At 40.6% G+C, this 13,812-nt stretch overlaps 3 protein-coding genes and 1 non-coding gene across 4 annotated transcripts; 3 read left to right on the top strand and 1 right to left on the bottom strand.

Moving 5' to 3' along the window:
• Positions 1 to 372: 372 nt before the first annotated feature.
• LOC132783768 (WD repeat domain phosphoinositide-interacting protein 2) lies at positions 373 to 8,497 on the top strand. Its single transcript, XM_060789132.1, has 4 exons — positions 373 to 697; positions 6,738 to 7,471; positions 7,566 to 8,141; positions 8,200 to 8,497. Exons 1-4 carry the CDS (start codon positions 660 to 662, stop codon positions 8,298 to 8,300), a joined length of 1,449 nt encoding a protein of 482 aa, XP_060645115.1. The 5' UTR covers positions 373 to 659; the 3' UTR covers positions 8,301 to 8,497.
• Positions 720 to 5,491, top strand: LOC132783760 (uncharacterized). The gene has a single exon (XM_060789120.1). The coding sequence runs from the start codon at positions 3,337 to 3,339 to the stop codon at positions 5,377 to 5,379; it is 2,043 nt and encodes a 680-aa protein (XP_060645103.1). The 5' UTR covers positions 720 to 3,336; the 3' UTR covers positions 5,380 to 5,491.
• Positions 6,272 to 6,411, top strand: LOC132783783 (U4 spliceosomal RNA). Its single transcript, XR_009632198.1, has one exon. It is a non-coding gene; the product is annotated as a U4 spliceosomal RNA (small nuclear RNA).
• Positions 8,498 to 8,965: 468 nt separating the features above from the next.
• On the bottom strand, positions 8,966 to 13,809 carry LOC132783749 (glutamate receptor ionotropic, kainate 2). Its single transcript, XM_060789109.1, has 12 exons — positions 13,536 to 13,809; positions 13,315 to 13,461; positions 13,190 to 13,252; positions 12,928 to 13,125; positions 12,662 to 12,873; positions 12,261 to 12,602; positions 11,767 to 12,198; positions 11,128 to 11,486; positions 10,771 to 11,071; positions 10,441 to 10,570; positions 10,115 to 10,383; positions 8,966 to 9,985 (listed from the first exon to the last, which is right to left on the bottom strand). The coding sequence occupies exons 1-12, from the start codon at positions 13,621 to 13,623 to the stop codon at positions 9,494 to 9,496; spliced, it is 3,033 nt and encodes a 1,010-aa protein (XP_060645092.1). The 5' UTR covers positions 13,624 to 13,809; the 3' UTR covers positions 8,966 to 9,493.
• Positions 13,810 to 13,812: the final 3 nt, after the last annotated feature.

The following is a 13,812-nucleotide window of genomic DNA, read 5'->3' as shown; positions in this document are numbered from 1 at the left end:
ATACCATAACATTTGTAATGAACTGCAGTGTGACCAGCTGTTAAATATACAAATATATTGTCATGTTGCACAAAAGTACTCTGCCTGGTAGCACTGTTTTACTACTGAGCAAGAAAATTCAAAAATATGTATGAAAACGGCTAAGCGAATTAAAATTATTTTTATTTTCAATATCTGTGTTTTTATTGTGCAGTTTTTATTAAAAAAAAAAGCTAGCAGACGTTCATTACCGTTAAATATGTATACCGAAAGTGTACTGTTATCGATTGATGCACACATAGGCGCTGTATGGCGATGAACTGTGAGCAACACTCACTTAACGAAACCATCGTCTGCTCAGCTCAATTGAGCATTGCTGTTAACATTTGTTTGAAAACGTAACAGAAGCTAACAAGAAGAGCGTAGAAAAACAACAAAGACGGACAAAAACAACGACGAATATTGAAATTATATCTTATAATTTTGTGAAAAGCCAAACACAGTGCCATCTCATTGTGAATTGTTGTATTTTTGCTGTGGAAAAGTGCAATAAATTATAACACAAACAACACATATCATATCAAATAAGAAAAAACGCCAAAAAGAGAAAAAAAACGCAGTCAGTGAAAGTGTGTGTATTAAATAAATAGATACAAGCAGCTGAAGCAGATTGCTGAAAAATGGCAGCATATCAAATGAATTTCAACCAGGACTTTACGTAAGTTACAACAAATTAACCCCTTTCCTCTTGTTTCCTTCTCCAACTCAATTGCAAAAGCCTTGCTTCCATATAAAGAAGGTCATTGTGGCAGAAAAAAAATAGCAAAAAAAATCAGATACAACGACAAATAAGACAAGTAAACAAGCGAAACAGCTGCTGAACGAGGGTGGGCAGCGGGGAACAATGGCTGCTAATAGCTGAACTGTAACAGTGCCTATCATCAGTATATGTGACTGTGTGTGTGAGCGTGTATTGGCGTCGTTTGCTTATTAGAACATGCAAACAACCAGTTCTAATAAGAGTGACATGCATACATCTATTATGAAATATAGTTTATGTACAAAAGGGGGAAGTGGTGGCAAATACTACATTACACTAGTTAACATAGACATTATCAATGAATGTGAGAATGCACACACTCACCTATGCACAAAACCCTTTTAACATGCTGTTAATAGACTATAGCTGACATCATCATAACAGTGGAGAGGAAATAGCTCATCAAATTAACATTTTTAACATTTTTAAACTTGATGTGCAGTGTAAAGTAGCTCTATCTCTGTTTACCAACACAGATGCGTGCATTGACACACTAAACACACGCATATGCCTGTGAGTGTGTGAATGCGCAACAGCTGATGCTGTCTTTGTGACTTGCAAACGTTTTCAACTTGTTTTAGAATTATTTCAAGCTTTTTAAACATTGTTTATTTTTGCTCAGCTGATGTCATATTGAGGTTAGCTTAATATATAATTACTTGCCAATCAAGCTCACTGTCGCTATCTCGTTCTTTCTAATTGCCTCACCCCACTCCTCTCTTGGGGATTTTCTGAGCAAAGTGCATGTGACGCACTAGCCTAAACAACAACTAAAACAAAATAAAAACAAAACAATCAATATTTCTGCTTATGGCGAAAATATGAAAAAGAAAAACACTTAAAAAATACTATCACAAGTAATTGTGTTAGTGTGTGTGTGTGAGACAATAACAAAAGCCACAACAACAGCACTAACGAAGCTGATAGACGCGCGTCATAAAGCGAGAACAAAGAGAAACTGAGCAACAAGAGAGAGCGAGAGAAACGCTTTCTAATCAGAACAAATCAATTAGCAGGTGAATGCACCGACCGACAAAAAAAGCAATTAGAAATTCTCCTTTTGCATTTAATTGAATGGCAAGTTCAAGGGCACAGGTTGCTGTATCGATGGTGGAAGGGAAATGTATTTATTGTGATAACTCAGTGTCAAGCACGTGTTGGAAACCTGCTTGAATAGTGCACCAAACCGATTCAACATTTTTTTGTTATTGTTATTGTTATTGTTATTGTTTACGCCAGCTGTTTACACCACACAAGTTGGCCATCGTTATTGCGTGCTGCTTTCCTTCTCTTATTCGCGAAGCGATACTCTTTTGTCAATATGAGTCTGTGACACGTTTTAATGCCCTTTGGCTCAAAAGTCCATGTTTAATACTGATAACACTCACGAAATTGATAATTGAAAAGAAATAAATTATAGAAAATATTTATATTAAGAAACAACTTGATGATTTAAACATTTGTATACCATATAGAGTGTGTAATCTGCGGCTTTTTATTTTACGAATGCGAATGAACCTCACTGCACCTGGAACATATTTAATTTATTACCCGCTTGTTTACACTTTGTTCGCTTATAGCTAAGATTTGTATGCGTCATTTTTAAATAAACTGCCAAAGTCACAACAACGCACAAAAATAAAAAAATAATTTAATCATGTGTTTGCTAGTTAGTTAGTAAACATCAACAACCGAATAGAAATAGAAACAAAACCGCAAACAAGGCCGCCGTGCTATCGATTTTCAGGGGGGTTCAAGTCCCACATAAGCTGAGAAAAGACCTTGAGCCTCATTTTTTTGCGACGACGCCTTCTTTGTTAGCAACTAGTTTTGATTTCATAAACACTGTAAACAAAAACAAATAGATAAACAAATCGCCCGAGCGCAAGACACGTGTTGCGCTCAGCATAAGATTTGTTGCTCTTTCGATTTTAGTTTTGGGGGATACCGCGAAACGTGCTTGGCATAAAATGTAGCGCAAATTATCGCAAGCTCAAAAGTTTTCCATGGCCCACAAAAATGGGTTTGTATAATTTCAAGTACGTATGAAAGCTCAAAGCTGCTGTTTGCTAATTTTCAAAGTACGCGCACTTGCTTACGTTGTGCAGCACTGCAAATTCCAACTTGCGCTTGCAGACCAACACATCTTTACTTCTGAAACTAACAAATATTAAACTCACGAAATAGACAATACGAAGGAGATAAGACTAAATTAGCAATTATACTCTAAAAATTTGTTAGCCGTTTGATTTTGCCGCAGAAATGAAATGCTTATTAATTAATTTAAACGAACAATGGAAATTTCAAAAAAATGCGCGCCTGCTGCTCATTTGTTATACAACACTGACCAGTCACACAGAGACCACAACGATATGGCAACGCCCGTCATTCCAAAATACTTGAAAAAATACCATAGGCACAGTCAAAACATAAACAACAACAAAGCGCCCTGCACATTGTGACATTGAAAATGGCGGAAATTGGAACACAAATTGATTGCCATAAAGTTAAAGTGTGAAAAATCAATCAATCCCCAAATGGAGCAGCGTGCTAATTTCCTCGCATTAACGCTGCTTGACGCGCTCGAGGATGAAAACGAATCCGATATATTCTCAATGCTCGAACGCAACACAATCGACTGCAGCATTGTTCCCTGTGATCGAGGATTGGCTCCATTGCATTATGTGTGTGGCATGAAGAACGTGCCACTTGCACGACGCACCCTCGAACGCTTTCTCGGCAGTGATCAGCAGCTGGATGTGAATGTGCGCTGTGATGGAAACATGACAGCTTTGCATATTGCAGCGATGTATGGCAGAGTTGAGTTGGTGCCGCTGTTACTGCAACATGGGGCACGATTGGATCTGCTGGACGATGAGAACAAGTTGGCTATGCACTATGCCATCGAGGAGTGCCATTTCGAAGTGCTGCAGCAGCTCAGCGAGCACATTCTGCAGGAGAAAAAGATGCAGCAGATAAAGACGCCCAAATCGAATTTGAAGTATAATCATGATGTGACTTCGCCTTACTACATTAATATCACACACAGACGCAACAAGCCGCAACCCAGCTACCCAGACAGAGAGGAGCGCGACCAGGAGGAGCGGGTGAATCTCTTTACTTTGACGCGTGATCATTTGGAGGAGTTGTCGAACAAACAGGAGGATCAACAAGCAACTGGAGGCAAACGCACTTTGATCGAGAGCTGGCGGGATAAAGTGGAGCGTTCGCGTGCTCGCAAATCACTGCTGCAGGTGGAGCATGTGGAGACGTTGGTGGATCAAGCGCTAAGCCAAGATGACTTCGATTATGAGCAGCAGTTGCACCAAGCACTAAGAGAGGAGCAAGAGCAGGAGCAGCAGCTGGAGACGGTTGCAGAGCCAGCTAGCGAGGCAGGCAGAGCTGCCTTTGGCCAGTTGGTGGAGCAAGTGGCGCAGGCTGCAGTGCTCGAGCAGAGTTATCACACGGCCCAGGGCGAAGAAGTGCCCCCCTTGGTCAAGAAGGATGAGGAGTACTATCTGCAGATGACGGAGGCGTATGTGCACACAGATGACGAGAACGGATTCGTCTTCTACGAGACCAAGTTGTTGCAGCAGCCCGCTAAAAAGGCGCAAGCGAAGCCTCGCCCTCCTCCAACTACACAACTCGATAGCAGCGTGAGCACAAATTTAACGCTGCCCCTAGACTACGAAACGGATGCGTTGCGTGCCGAATTGACCCAGCTGGGCGCCACAGTTGGACCCATCACACACACCACAAAGCGTCTCTACATCAAGAGGCTGATCAAATATAGAAGGAATACGGATGCGTTGCTTACAGCGCAGCATCATGCGAAGGCGGCACAGATAAAATATTCGGTGGAATTGCACCATACGTTGCGTTCGCAGTTGGATTATGAACACATCGAGGACTATATGCAGCATGAAGTGGACTCCGCAGCACACTTTGCCACAGCAGCAGCGGGAACGGGCCGTGGTCAACTCAGAGAAGGTCATCTGAAGCAGAGTTTCATCTATATGCTAATTGATCCACGCATCTCGCGAAATTTGCCAGGCGAACGCAATTATCTGGAGCCATTGTTGATTTGGTCGCGCTTCTTGGACTCTATATTTTATGTGGGTAAAGGCAAGTGTTCGCGTCCCTATGCGCATCTCTATGATGCAATGCGACAGCATACACGAGCGCACCAGCAATCAGTAGGAGCTGGGAAACGCGGCAAGTCAACGCGCTCTCAGTTAATGCCAGAGCTGTTTAAATCACCGCCGCCGCCAGGACTAACAGCCACGAGTAGCAGAAAGCTGCAGCGCATACTGGACATCTGGCAGAGTGGCAGTGGCGTTGTCTGTCTGCATGTCTTCCACAACATTCTGCCTACGGATGCTTATACGAGAGAGGCGTCAATTATTGATGCACTTGGCATGCAGCATTTGACGAATCTGAAGCGTGGCGATTACTACGGGCCGGCGCAGATCTGGGCAATGAAGCGGAAAAAGCAACTAGGCATTGCACTGCTCCACAAGGCGATGCAGATTTATTTGGCTGAAGGGGAATCTCAATTGTCGCCTAGTGATTTGATTTAGTTCAGCAATAAGTACCAAGTACAAAGTGTAGTGCAAGCCAAAATATTTCTTAGCCGGATCTCAAAATGTAGCATAATTAAGCAAATTCAATAAATAAATTCAAATATTACAATATTGTTTATCGTTATGTTTTCGATTTGAAGTTGCGTTCAAATGAAGCGTGACCTTTGCTTATATTTCCAAATGTACTAATTTTGCTTTGCTGACTTTTAGTATATTCTCTCAGTCATCGAGTACATTCTTGTTGTCTCACTCTTGCGCATGCAACACAGCGCTAAGCTACTGTTTGTAACATGTTGCAGCAGCTGATACAATTCATTACATTTATTTAAAAATTAAATTTTATTGCAATATATAAAGCAAATATTGAATTATACATTGATTAATATTTAATTGATTATATATATGATTAAAATAATTAATATTACTAGTCGTTTTTGATTATTTGATTAAGGAAATATCAAACGTTTGGTAGCGGGTATAATCTACATACATACATATATATTAAATTGGTTCTTTATCAATTTTTTAATTTATTCTTTTGTTCTATTTATAAATGCAAGATTTACGCAACTGTAGTTCATTTCAGAATTGTCTTTAATAGCTGCAGTATAAGCAGCTGACTTTGCCATTAACAACCCCTGCAACAGAATCACACTTTTCTCCCTCTAATGTTAGGCAATTGCTTAATGCAGGCTGCAATGCATGCAGGGGATGCAATTGCCCAAATGCCCAAAAACACATCCTCATGCAATAACAACAACTGCATCCCAAAAGTATGCAGCAACAAAAAGTTTAACTGTTGAACAATTTTACTTTTATATAGCTTGCAATTCGCAAGTGGTTCTAGTTGTACGTGCATGACGTAAGTGTTGTTTGGCATCGAAAGGTTATCTTTGCGCAGAGGCGATATCGTAACCAATGAAGTTCTACTGAGGTGCGATTATTGCTAGTTGAAAACTTTAACCAATACCCCGCCATGGGGACGTGAAATACCGTCCACTACGGCAATTTTTGGAAGCCCGAGAGGGCTCAATAAATAATCAATCATACATATTTGTAAGCTAGGAAATGACGAGGACGATGAATGCGCATCGCGCCTGTTAGTTCTTTTAGAAAGAAAATTTTGTATGTTCAATTAAATATAAAACGATACTATGAGAAGGAATTATTTGAAGTTTTCTCGAGAATATGGCTTCTCAAAATGACAAATTCGTTAACGGAAAATAAAAAACTTAATTTTTTGAAAATTTATAGCAATTGTTTTGAGATAGGGTGGAATTGTTTCTTAGATCTCTGTCTCAATATTATTCATTGAATGTGCCAGGATATTATTTATAATTGTTCCTTTGTTGTAGTTCCCTGTCTGTGCTGAGCGGCGCCGGGTTGCGTCTGTATTCAATTGCGGGGCAGGATAAAGTCGAGGAGATCTTTGCCAAGGACAATGCGGAACAAATCAAGATTGTGGAACGTCTTTTCAACAGTTCACTGGTGGTGCTGGTCACCGCCCAGAAGCCCAACTGCCTGAAGATGTTGCATTTCAAGAAGAAACAGGACATCTGCAATTGCTTCTACCCTTCGGAGATTCTCTGCGTGCGCATGAATCGCCAGCGACTGATTGTCTGTCTGGCGGAGAGCATACACATACATGACATACGTGACATGAAGATCCTGCACTCCATCGAGAATATTGCGCCCAATGAGTTGGGTCTCTGTGCGCTTTCCCTCAATTCGCATCTGGCGTTTCCCATTTGCCAGTCCAGCGGCGAGCTTCGCATCTTCAATGCCAATAAACTGCGAACGGGCATGACAATCAAGGCTCACGACACGCCCCTTTCGGCGCTTAGCTTCTCGCCCAGCGGCGCCCTGCTGGCCACCGCCTCTGAGCGTGGAACTGTGATACGTGTGTTCTGTGTGAAAAATGGCCAGCGAGTGCAGGAGTTCCGACGTGGCGTCAAGCGTTGTGTGCGCATTGCATCGCTGGTCTTTGCGGCGGGCGGTGACTTTCTGTGCGCCTCCTCGAACACGGAGACAGTGCATGTCTTTAAGATTGATGCACGCGCTGTGGAGGTGGCGGAATTGAAGGCCATAGGTGAGAGAACTGCCAAAAAGTTGATCAAAACGAAAACATCGTTTATGATGTTAGAAAATTAACAATTAATAATATTTCGCATTTTCGCTTGCAGCTGAAGTGGCGGCCAAATCTGACAGCCAGTCAAAGGATGCAACGACGGCAAAGACAGCGACAAGCACATCAACAGAGAGTTCTGAGGAAGTGCCAGAGGCTACGCCTGTGGCCAGCTGGGGAGGCATGTTCACCAAAGCGGTTTCCTCGCTGCTGCTGCCTGCTCAAGTGAGCGATGTGCTTGCCCAGGATCGCGCCTTTGCCACGGTGGCGCTGCCGCAGTCGGGACTAAAGAACATTTGTGCGCTGACCCGGGTGCAGAAGGAATTGCGTTTGCTGATTGCATGCGAGGATGGCTTTCTATACATGCACGACTTTAATGTGGAGAAAGGAGGCACCTGCAAATTGCTTGCTGTCCATGATTTGCGTGGCGCTCTCGAGGACGTGATTGAGTTGCAGTTGAGCGAGAGCGTGCTTCGTACACAGTCGAAGCCGCTGCCGGCGACGACGCTGCCACAACAATCGCTGACCATGTTGAAGAGCTGTGCGGCCAGTGTGCTCATCGAGAATCCAGAGCCGATGCCGGACAATAGCTATGCCGGCATCTTGCGTGGCGAGCAGACGGATGCAATGTCAGGTAAATGGCAATAAAGATAGTCAAGTTGTTCACTTACTCATCAAATGTTCTACTCTAGATTCCGCCAAGTTTCGCAAGCTGTGCGATGCCATTGACACGCCCACAAAGCTGTACGATGAGCGTCAGTTTCCTCCCGTAGCAATTGCGGCAAAAGATTGACCACGACGCCACGGGCACAAGGATCTGGTGATTGTGGAAAAGTCGCAGTGTGGTTAACAACGCTCTCTGCATTTTGCAAAAGCCCAAAATGTGTTGAAAATCCCATACACAACAAAATTCTTATCAAATTAGGAAATTATTTAAAGGAATTTATTTTAGTTTAATTAAACTACAAACAAAAAAAAAACAAACAAAAATTTAGAAAACCAAAAAAAATCAACAAATACTCGACAGAGAAAAATCGCAAAAAAAAAGTATTTTAGTTAATACGAGAAACAATGTAATTAATTTCTATGCTAAGCAATAATTAATTAATAATCGACATTTACTATATGTTCTTGTATATAACTGTATAACTATAACCGCATACATACTGTATAATATGTACGTATGGTGTATAGTTTAGGTCCAAACTCTCGGCTTTCTCATTCCGTTAGTTATTCTCTCTACTTTGTAAAGTATATACTTGTATTTAATCATAGGAGAAAACTACGTTAATCTAATGTATAGAAAATGTATTCGAAAGAAGCTCAAAAATCCAAAAAAAAAGGAGGAGAAGTAGAATGATAATCAACTAAAATGTACCTTAAACGACGAGCAGCAACAAACGTATTCAATTAGCTTTGCAGAGTAAATGATTACATTTAAAAACTTAACATAAATATTGCAAATAACTAAGTATTAAAAACCAGATTTACAAAACTGAGATTCTCCTCAAATAATTTCAATAACTTTAACATAACTGTGACAAAATTTGAAAAAATATCAAGTCAATATGCCCAAATTATTGAAAAAGAATTTAAAAATTACAAAACAAAAAAAAAACGAATAAAAACCACAAAAACCCATATATATATAAAGTTCTTAATAATAGTCTTCAATCGACACCAAGGGAGTTCTTAGCCCATTGATGCCTCACTTGTTTATGCATTTTTTAATTTTGACTGATTCCGCCTTGAATAGAGTCTTTAGGGAATATTTCCTGAAGTGAACTTCCGGGTTTGGAAAATTTGAGAAAATTCGTAATCAATTTTTTTCTAATCTGTGTAATAAATTTCAAATTTCAAAAATCTTTCTTAATAGATTGGTAAATGCAGTTGATAATTTCCAAACTTTTTGTTAAAAATCTCGTTCTATCTGAGGGCATTAGTGGGTTAAGCACTCTTTTAAGTCAATTAAATCTAAACTCAGTTTCAAACTCCATTGCTTAGTTTGCTGTCGCGGTTATCCATGGATTGCTGCTGTGGTTCATGATGGTGATGATGATGATGGTGATGGTGATGATGATGACGACGCTGCAGTATCTCAGCTGGTGGCTCTTCCAATTGCTGCACTTCTTCCTCACGATGCGGTTCCGCCTCAGGTTCGATGCTCATTTGGGTGGATTTATCTCTTTTCCAGCCAATTTCAATTGGAGGCGTTGCACTTCTACGTGATTTGAGAGAGAACATCGACCCAATCTTTTTTAGTTTGCTGTGCACTGAGGATTCCACGTCGCCGGAGCTCTTCAGGCTCTTGCTGGATATGCCCAAGGACTTGGAGCCCTTCGATTTTGATGATTTGGATGAGCCTGATGATGAAGAGGAAGAACTGCTCGAGCCAACGCTAGTACGCACGGGTTTTGTGGTGATCCAAATACATAAAGCAAACATTATCTCTGCCTTGAATGCGTCCTTGAGGGAAATCTATAAAATTGTATGTTATGAACAATTAAAATAGAAAATAGAAAACAAGGAAAATTAGCTATCAAATGTTATGATCTTCTTATATATAGTAAATATAAATGAATAAATTATTAATTAAGTCACCCTTACCTTCTCTTCAATAGCAACAGTTTTGACATTCCACAGGAACTCGGTGCAGCCCAAAACCATCGCAGCCATCAGTCCCAAGCCCAAGACAAGAAAGACGCCACCCACATTCTCCAGTCCCAGTTCAGGAGTGTCGGCATCTCCTTCATCATCACCCCCACAGCCCCCGCCGCCATGCATTTCCTTCCACCATTTGCGCTTCAGCTCCGCGAGAACTCCCAATTCGCCCAGCTTCAAAACAGCACCACTAATCTGCTTGCGATATGGTGAATCTGCCGAATAAAGATCATTAAGTGGGCTTATCTCTGAGGATCACATGGATAACATACTAAAGGGCATGGCTATGCCGTAACTTTTGTAATCCAGCCATCCGCCAATTTGCATTAGATCGCACTTACGCTCCACATTGTACTCCAATGTGGTGGACTCCATTAGGAAAGCATACAGATTTTTGCCTTTCTGTGGAGCAAAGAATAATATAAGTAGGATTATCAAATTATAAAAAATAATGAGAACTAAGTATTAAGAGTCTCAAAAAATTCATATTTCAATTCATGGTGAAAGTGCATAAATAAGCCTTATTTTTGTTTGGATATACATACATAATTATATATGAAAGTGTATATTTACCAAAGATTTCTGTACAATTGTCTACAAACCTGAACACGCTCTACGCCCTCGTCGTTAGTTTTGGTAAAGACTGAAGGCGATGCACTCTCCATTGCTGTCCACATTTTTTGATAAGTGCTAAAATTGGAATCCCTAAAAAAGCCCAACGTCGAACCGCCAAGTAGAGCTCCATATTTAATCTTGGTCTGTGCCGCTAAGTCCTCGGCATTTTTTATGGCACTCGCCTGCCGCGAATTGGTCAAAAAAGCAGCCAAATTAGCGGTGTAGGAGTTTAACATCATGAGTGCAAAGAACCACCACATGCCAGTCACCAAACGTGTCGAAGCAGCTCTATAGAAATTTTTGAATTTTGTATACTTTCATAGATATTTATTAAGCGTACTCACTTTGGCAATATGTCACACCCCTGTCCCATAAGCGAACCAATGGACAGCCACATTGTGTTGTGCAGAAACCAGATATTCTCCACCTCCTCGGGCTCCTTGCAAGGATGCGGATTCTCCCAGTCGTCGGGCGCCATGCGAGCCAAGGCAAAGAGTAATAAAGATATGAATAGATATGCCGAACCCATATAGATCCAGACATCCAGCGAGAAGGGCGACAAGAATGAGAACAAATCTGTCGGTGGTATTGGCGGCTTTGAGAACAGGATACTTATGCCCAGATTCATAAAGGGTGGCGTAAAGTCGACGGCTTGACGTCTGGATGAGGTCATTGTTAAGTCACAAATACCTAAGTCAGCGTTCTGGAATTATTATAATTAACAATTTTTTAATTAATAAATATAAAGCAAATAAAAATAAAAATCACCTATTTTAATAAATATTTGAAACCAAAATAACAGCGATAATAGGAAATATTATTTAATGTCAAAACGATGAAGCTTGAAATATTCTTCCAATAACTTTCAAGTTTTTTAATTAGGATCGGAAGGTTCTCAAAATCAATATCTTTATTCTACTCTTATGCACTTTTGTTTCTTTTGAGAAATCTGTACTTCTGTAGCTTATTTATTTCGTACTTACCCCATCAATTAATTGCCTGACAATGCCATCCCAGGTTTGAGTTACCTTGTTGAGGCTGCCATATTTTCCATCGGGGGACATGCGGAATTCATATTTGAAATTCAACATGCGCGCAATATTGTCAATGAGATCCATGGAGTAACCCTCGTAGCGGTCATTGCCCTGCAGTACTACGCCCTCCTCAGCTTCCTTGAGGGTCAAGAAGGGTGCGCCAATGCGGGAGGAGATGATGAAGGTCTTATTCGACAACTTTTGGCTCACTCGTTTTTCAGTTTCCTCGTCGTCGTTGAGCACATCTAAACCGTTCACTGGATCCCAAATGGCTCGATCTAAAAATCCGCTAGCTTCGATTTGCATAAAGCGTAAACTAAAGAAACTCCTTTGGCCATTTTCGTTAAAGTCTACTCGACCCGTGGAAACTTCCTCGGAACGCTAACAAATAGAAAGAAAAATAGTATATAATTGATTTTCAATTCCAATTGTATTCTTCTTACGGCTTTCATGAACTCTATGATTCGTTTGCCCTGTGGCCAGGGTTTCTTTCGTTTGCATTCAATATCTGGCGCCTGTAGCTCTTCGATAATTCCCAGTTCGGTAAGTCCCTTAGAGAATAGCCAGACGGCATCGTTTAGTAATATCATCTGAGTTTTAACCTGTGTGGGCAGCACTTTATAATAACGTCCCTCTCGCTTCTCACGCTCCTCCCAATCATGCACCACATTCTTGATGTGAAAATCCGTGGGATCCATCAGACGAACTGTTGTAATGTTGGCATCTCCACCTAGAAACTCGCCTAGCTCCAAGGTATGTGTATCAAGCAAGGGTATAAACACACTCTACAAAATGTTTACAAAATACATACAGAATTTTTCTTAAAAATTTTAAAGTTTTTTACTTGATACTCTCCCAGCATTTTGAGTTCGTTGGCTTGTTGCAATACGTTCATTACATTGTCAGGCGAACAGTGCAAGATGAGACAGTTATCGGTTGATAGTTTAATCTCCTTTAAGAAGGGTCTGTGATCATCATCAGCACCCAGCTGTCTGACCGTTGTGGGATTACTAGTGGGATTGCCAATCTGAAGTACATCCTGCAGCTGTTGTAGCTCTAAAAGAGAGAATATTAAACATATAAATTGTCGTTTTAACATTCAAAGTTTACCCTTTTCTCCTTCATAAATAATTGTAAAACTGCGCCAACCAAAACTTTGAACAATTTCTGCAAAACCCTGTGCCAAAAGCAAATTATCGGGATGCACATTGAGTGTCATAGAAGAGTGTTCATATTGTCGATTGTCTGGCTGCCAATCGTAGACAATATGTGGTATATCCAAGGTGTGACATATAGAAGCAACAATGTCTAAAAAAAAATTAAAATAACTTTAGTATGAAACTTTATCAAATTTGCTTTATACGATACTTGCCTGAACTGCTGCCAGTGCTGGGTCCAAAGATGGCAATAACTCCTTGTGAAATCAGATTGCAAACTTCAAGAGAAGAAGCATTAAAATGTATATGACTAGTAATGAAAGTATACATGAAGTGGCACCTGTTTTCTCCATTATGAAACTATCTTCGGTGTTGGCATAAACCACGACTGGAACGAGTTCGATATTTCTTTCCAAAATATTGGCACGGTCGATTGCCGTGCGAAACGCTATTTCCGCCTCATCCTTGTCCGATGTAAAAATGCTGCCTAGAGTGAAATAGTGAAAAAGTGCAAATATAGAATGTTGCAAATGCAGCTGACCCAGTTTTCCGAGTACTTACCCACTGAAAACTGCTGCCTGTCTGCGACAGATTGCTTTACGAGACATAGCACTAACACTAACGGATAATATAAATATTTAAACCACATTTTACTGGTATGCCATTAGTATTTTAATAGCTCTATTAAAGTTTTTTAAGTGCGTTTTTTCTGATGATGTAAAAGTTGCTAAGAAATTTTGCAACTATCACGCTGAGAGGTCCACAATACAATGAGCTATGTCGCCCATATATAAAAACACAACTGAACTATGCTAATTTTAAAAGCTAGATCTGAGTA

The sequence above is a fragment of the Drosophila nasuta genome, chromosome 2L, assembly GCF_023558535.2.
Source record: "Drosophila nasuta strain 15112-1781.00 chromosome 2L, ASM2355853v1, whole genome shotgun sequence".
NCBI lineage: Eukaryota > Metazoa > Arthropoda > Insecta > Diptera > Drosophilidae > Drosophila > Drosophila nasuta.
Note: the sequence above shows the minus strand (reverse complement) of the source record. Positions and strands in the feature narration are given on the sequence as shown.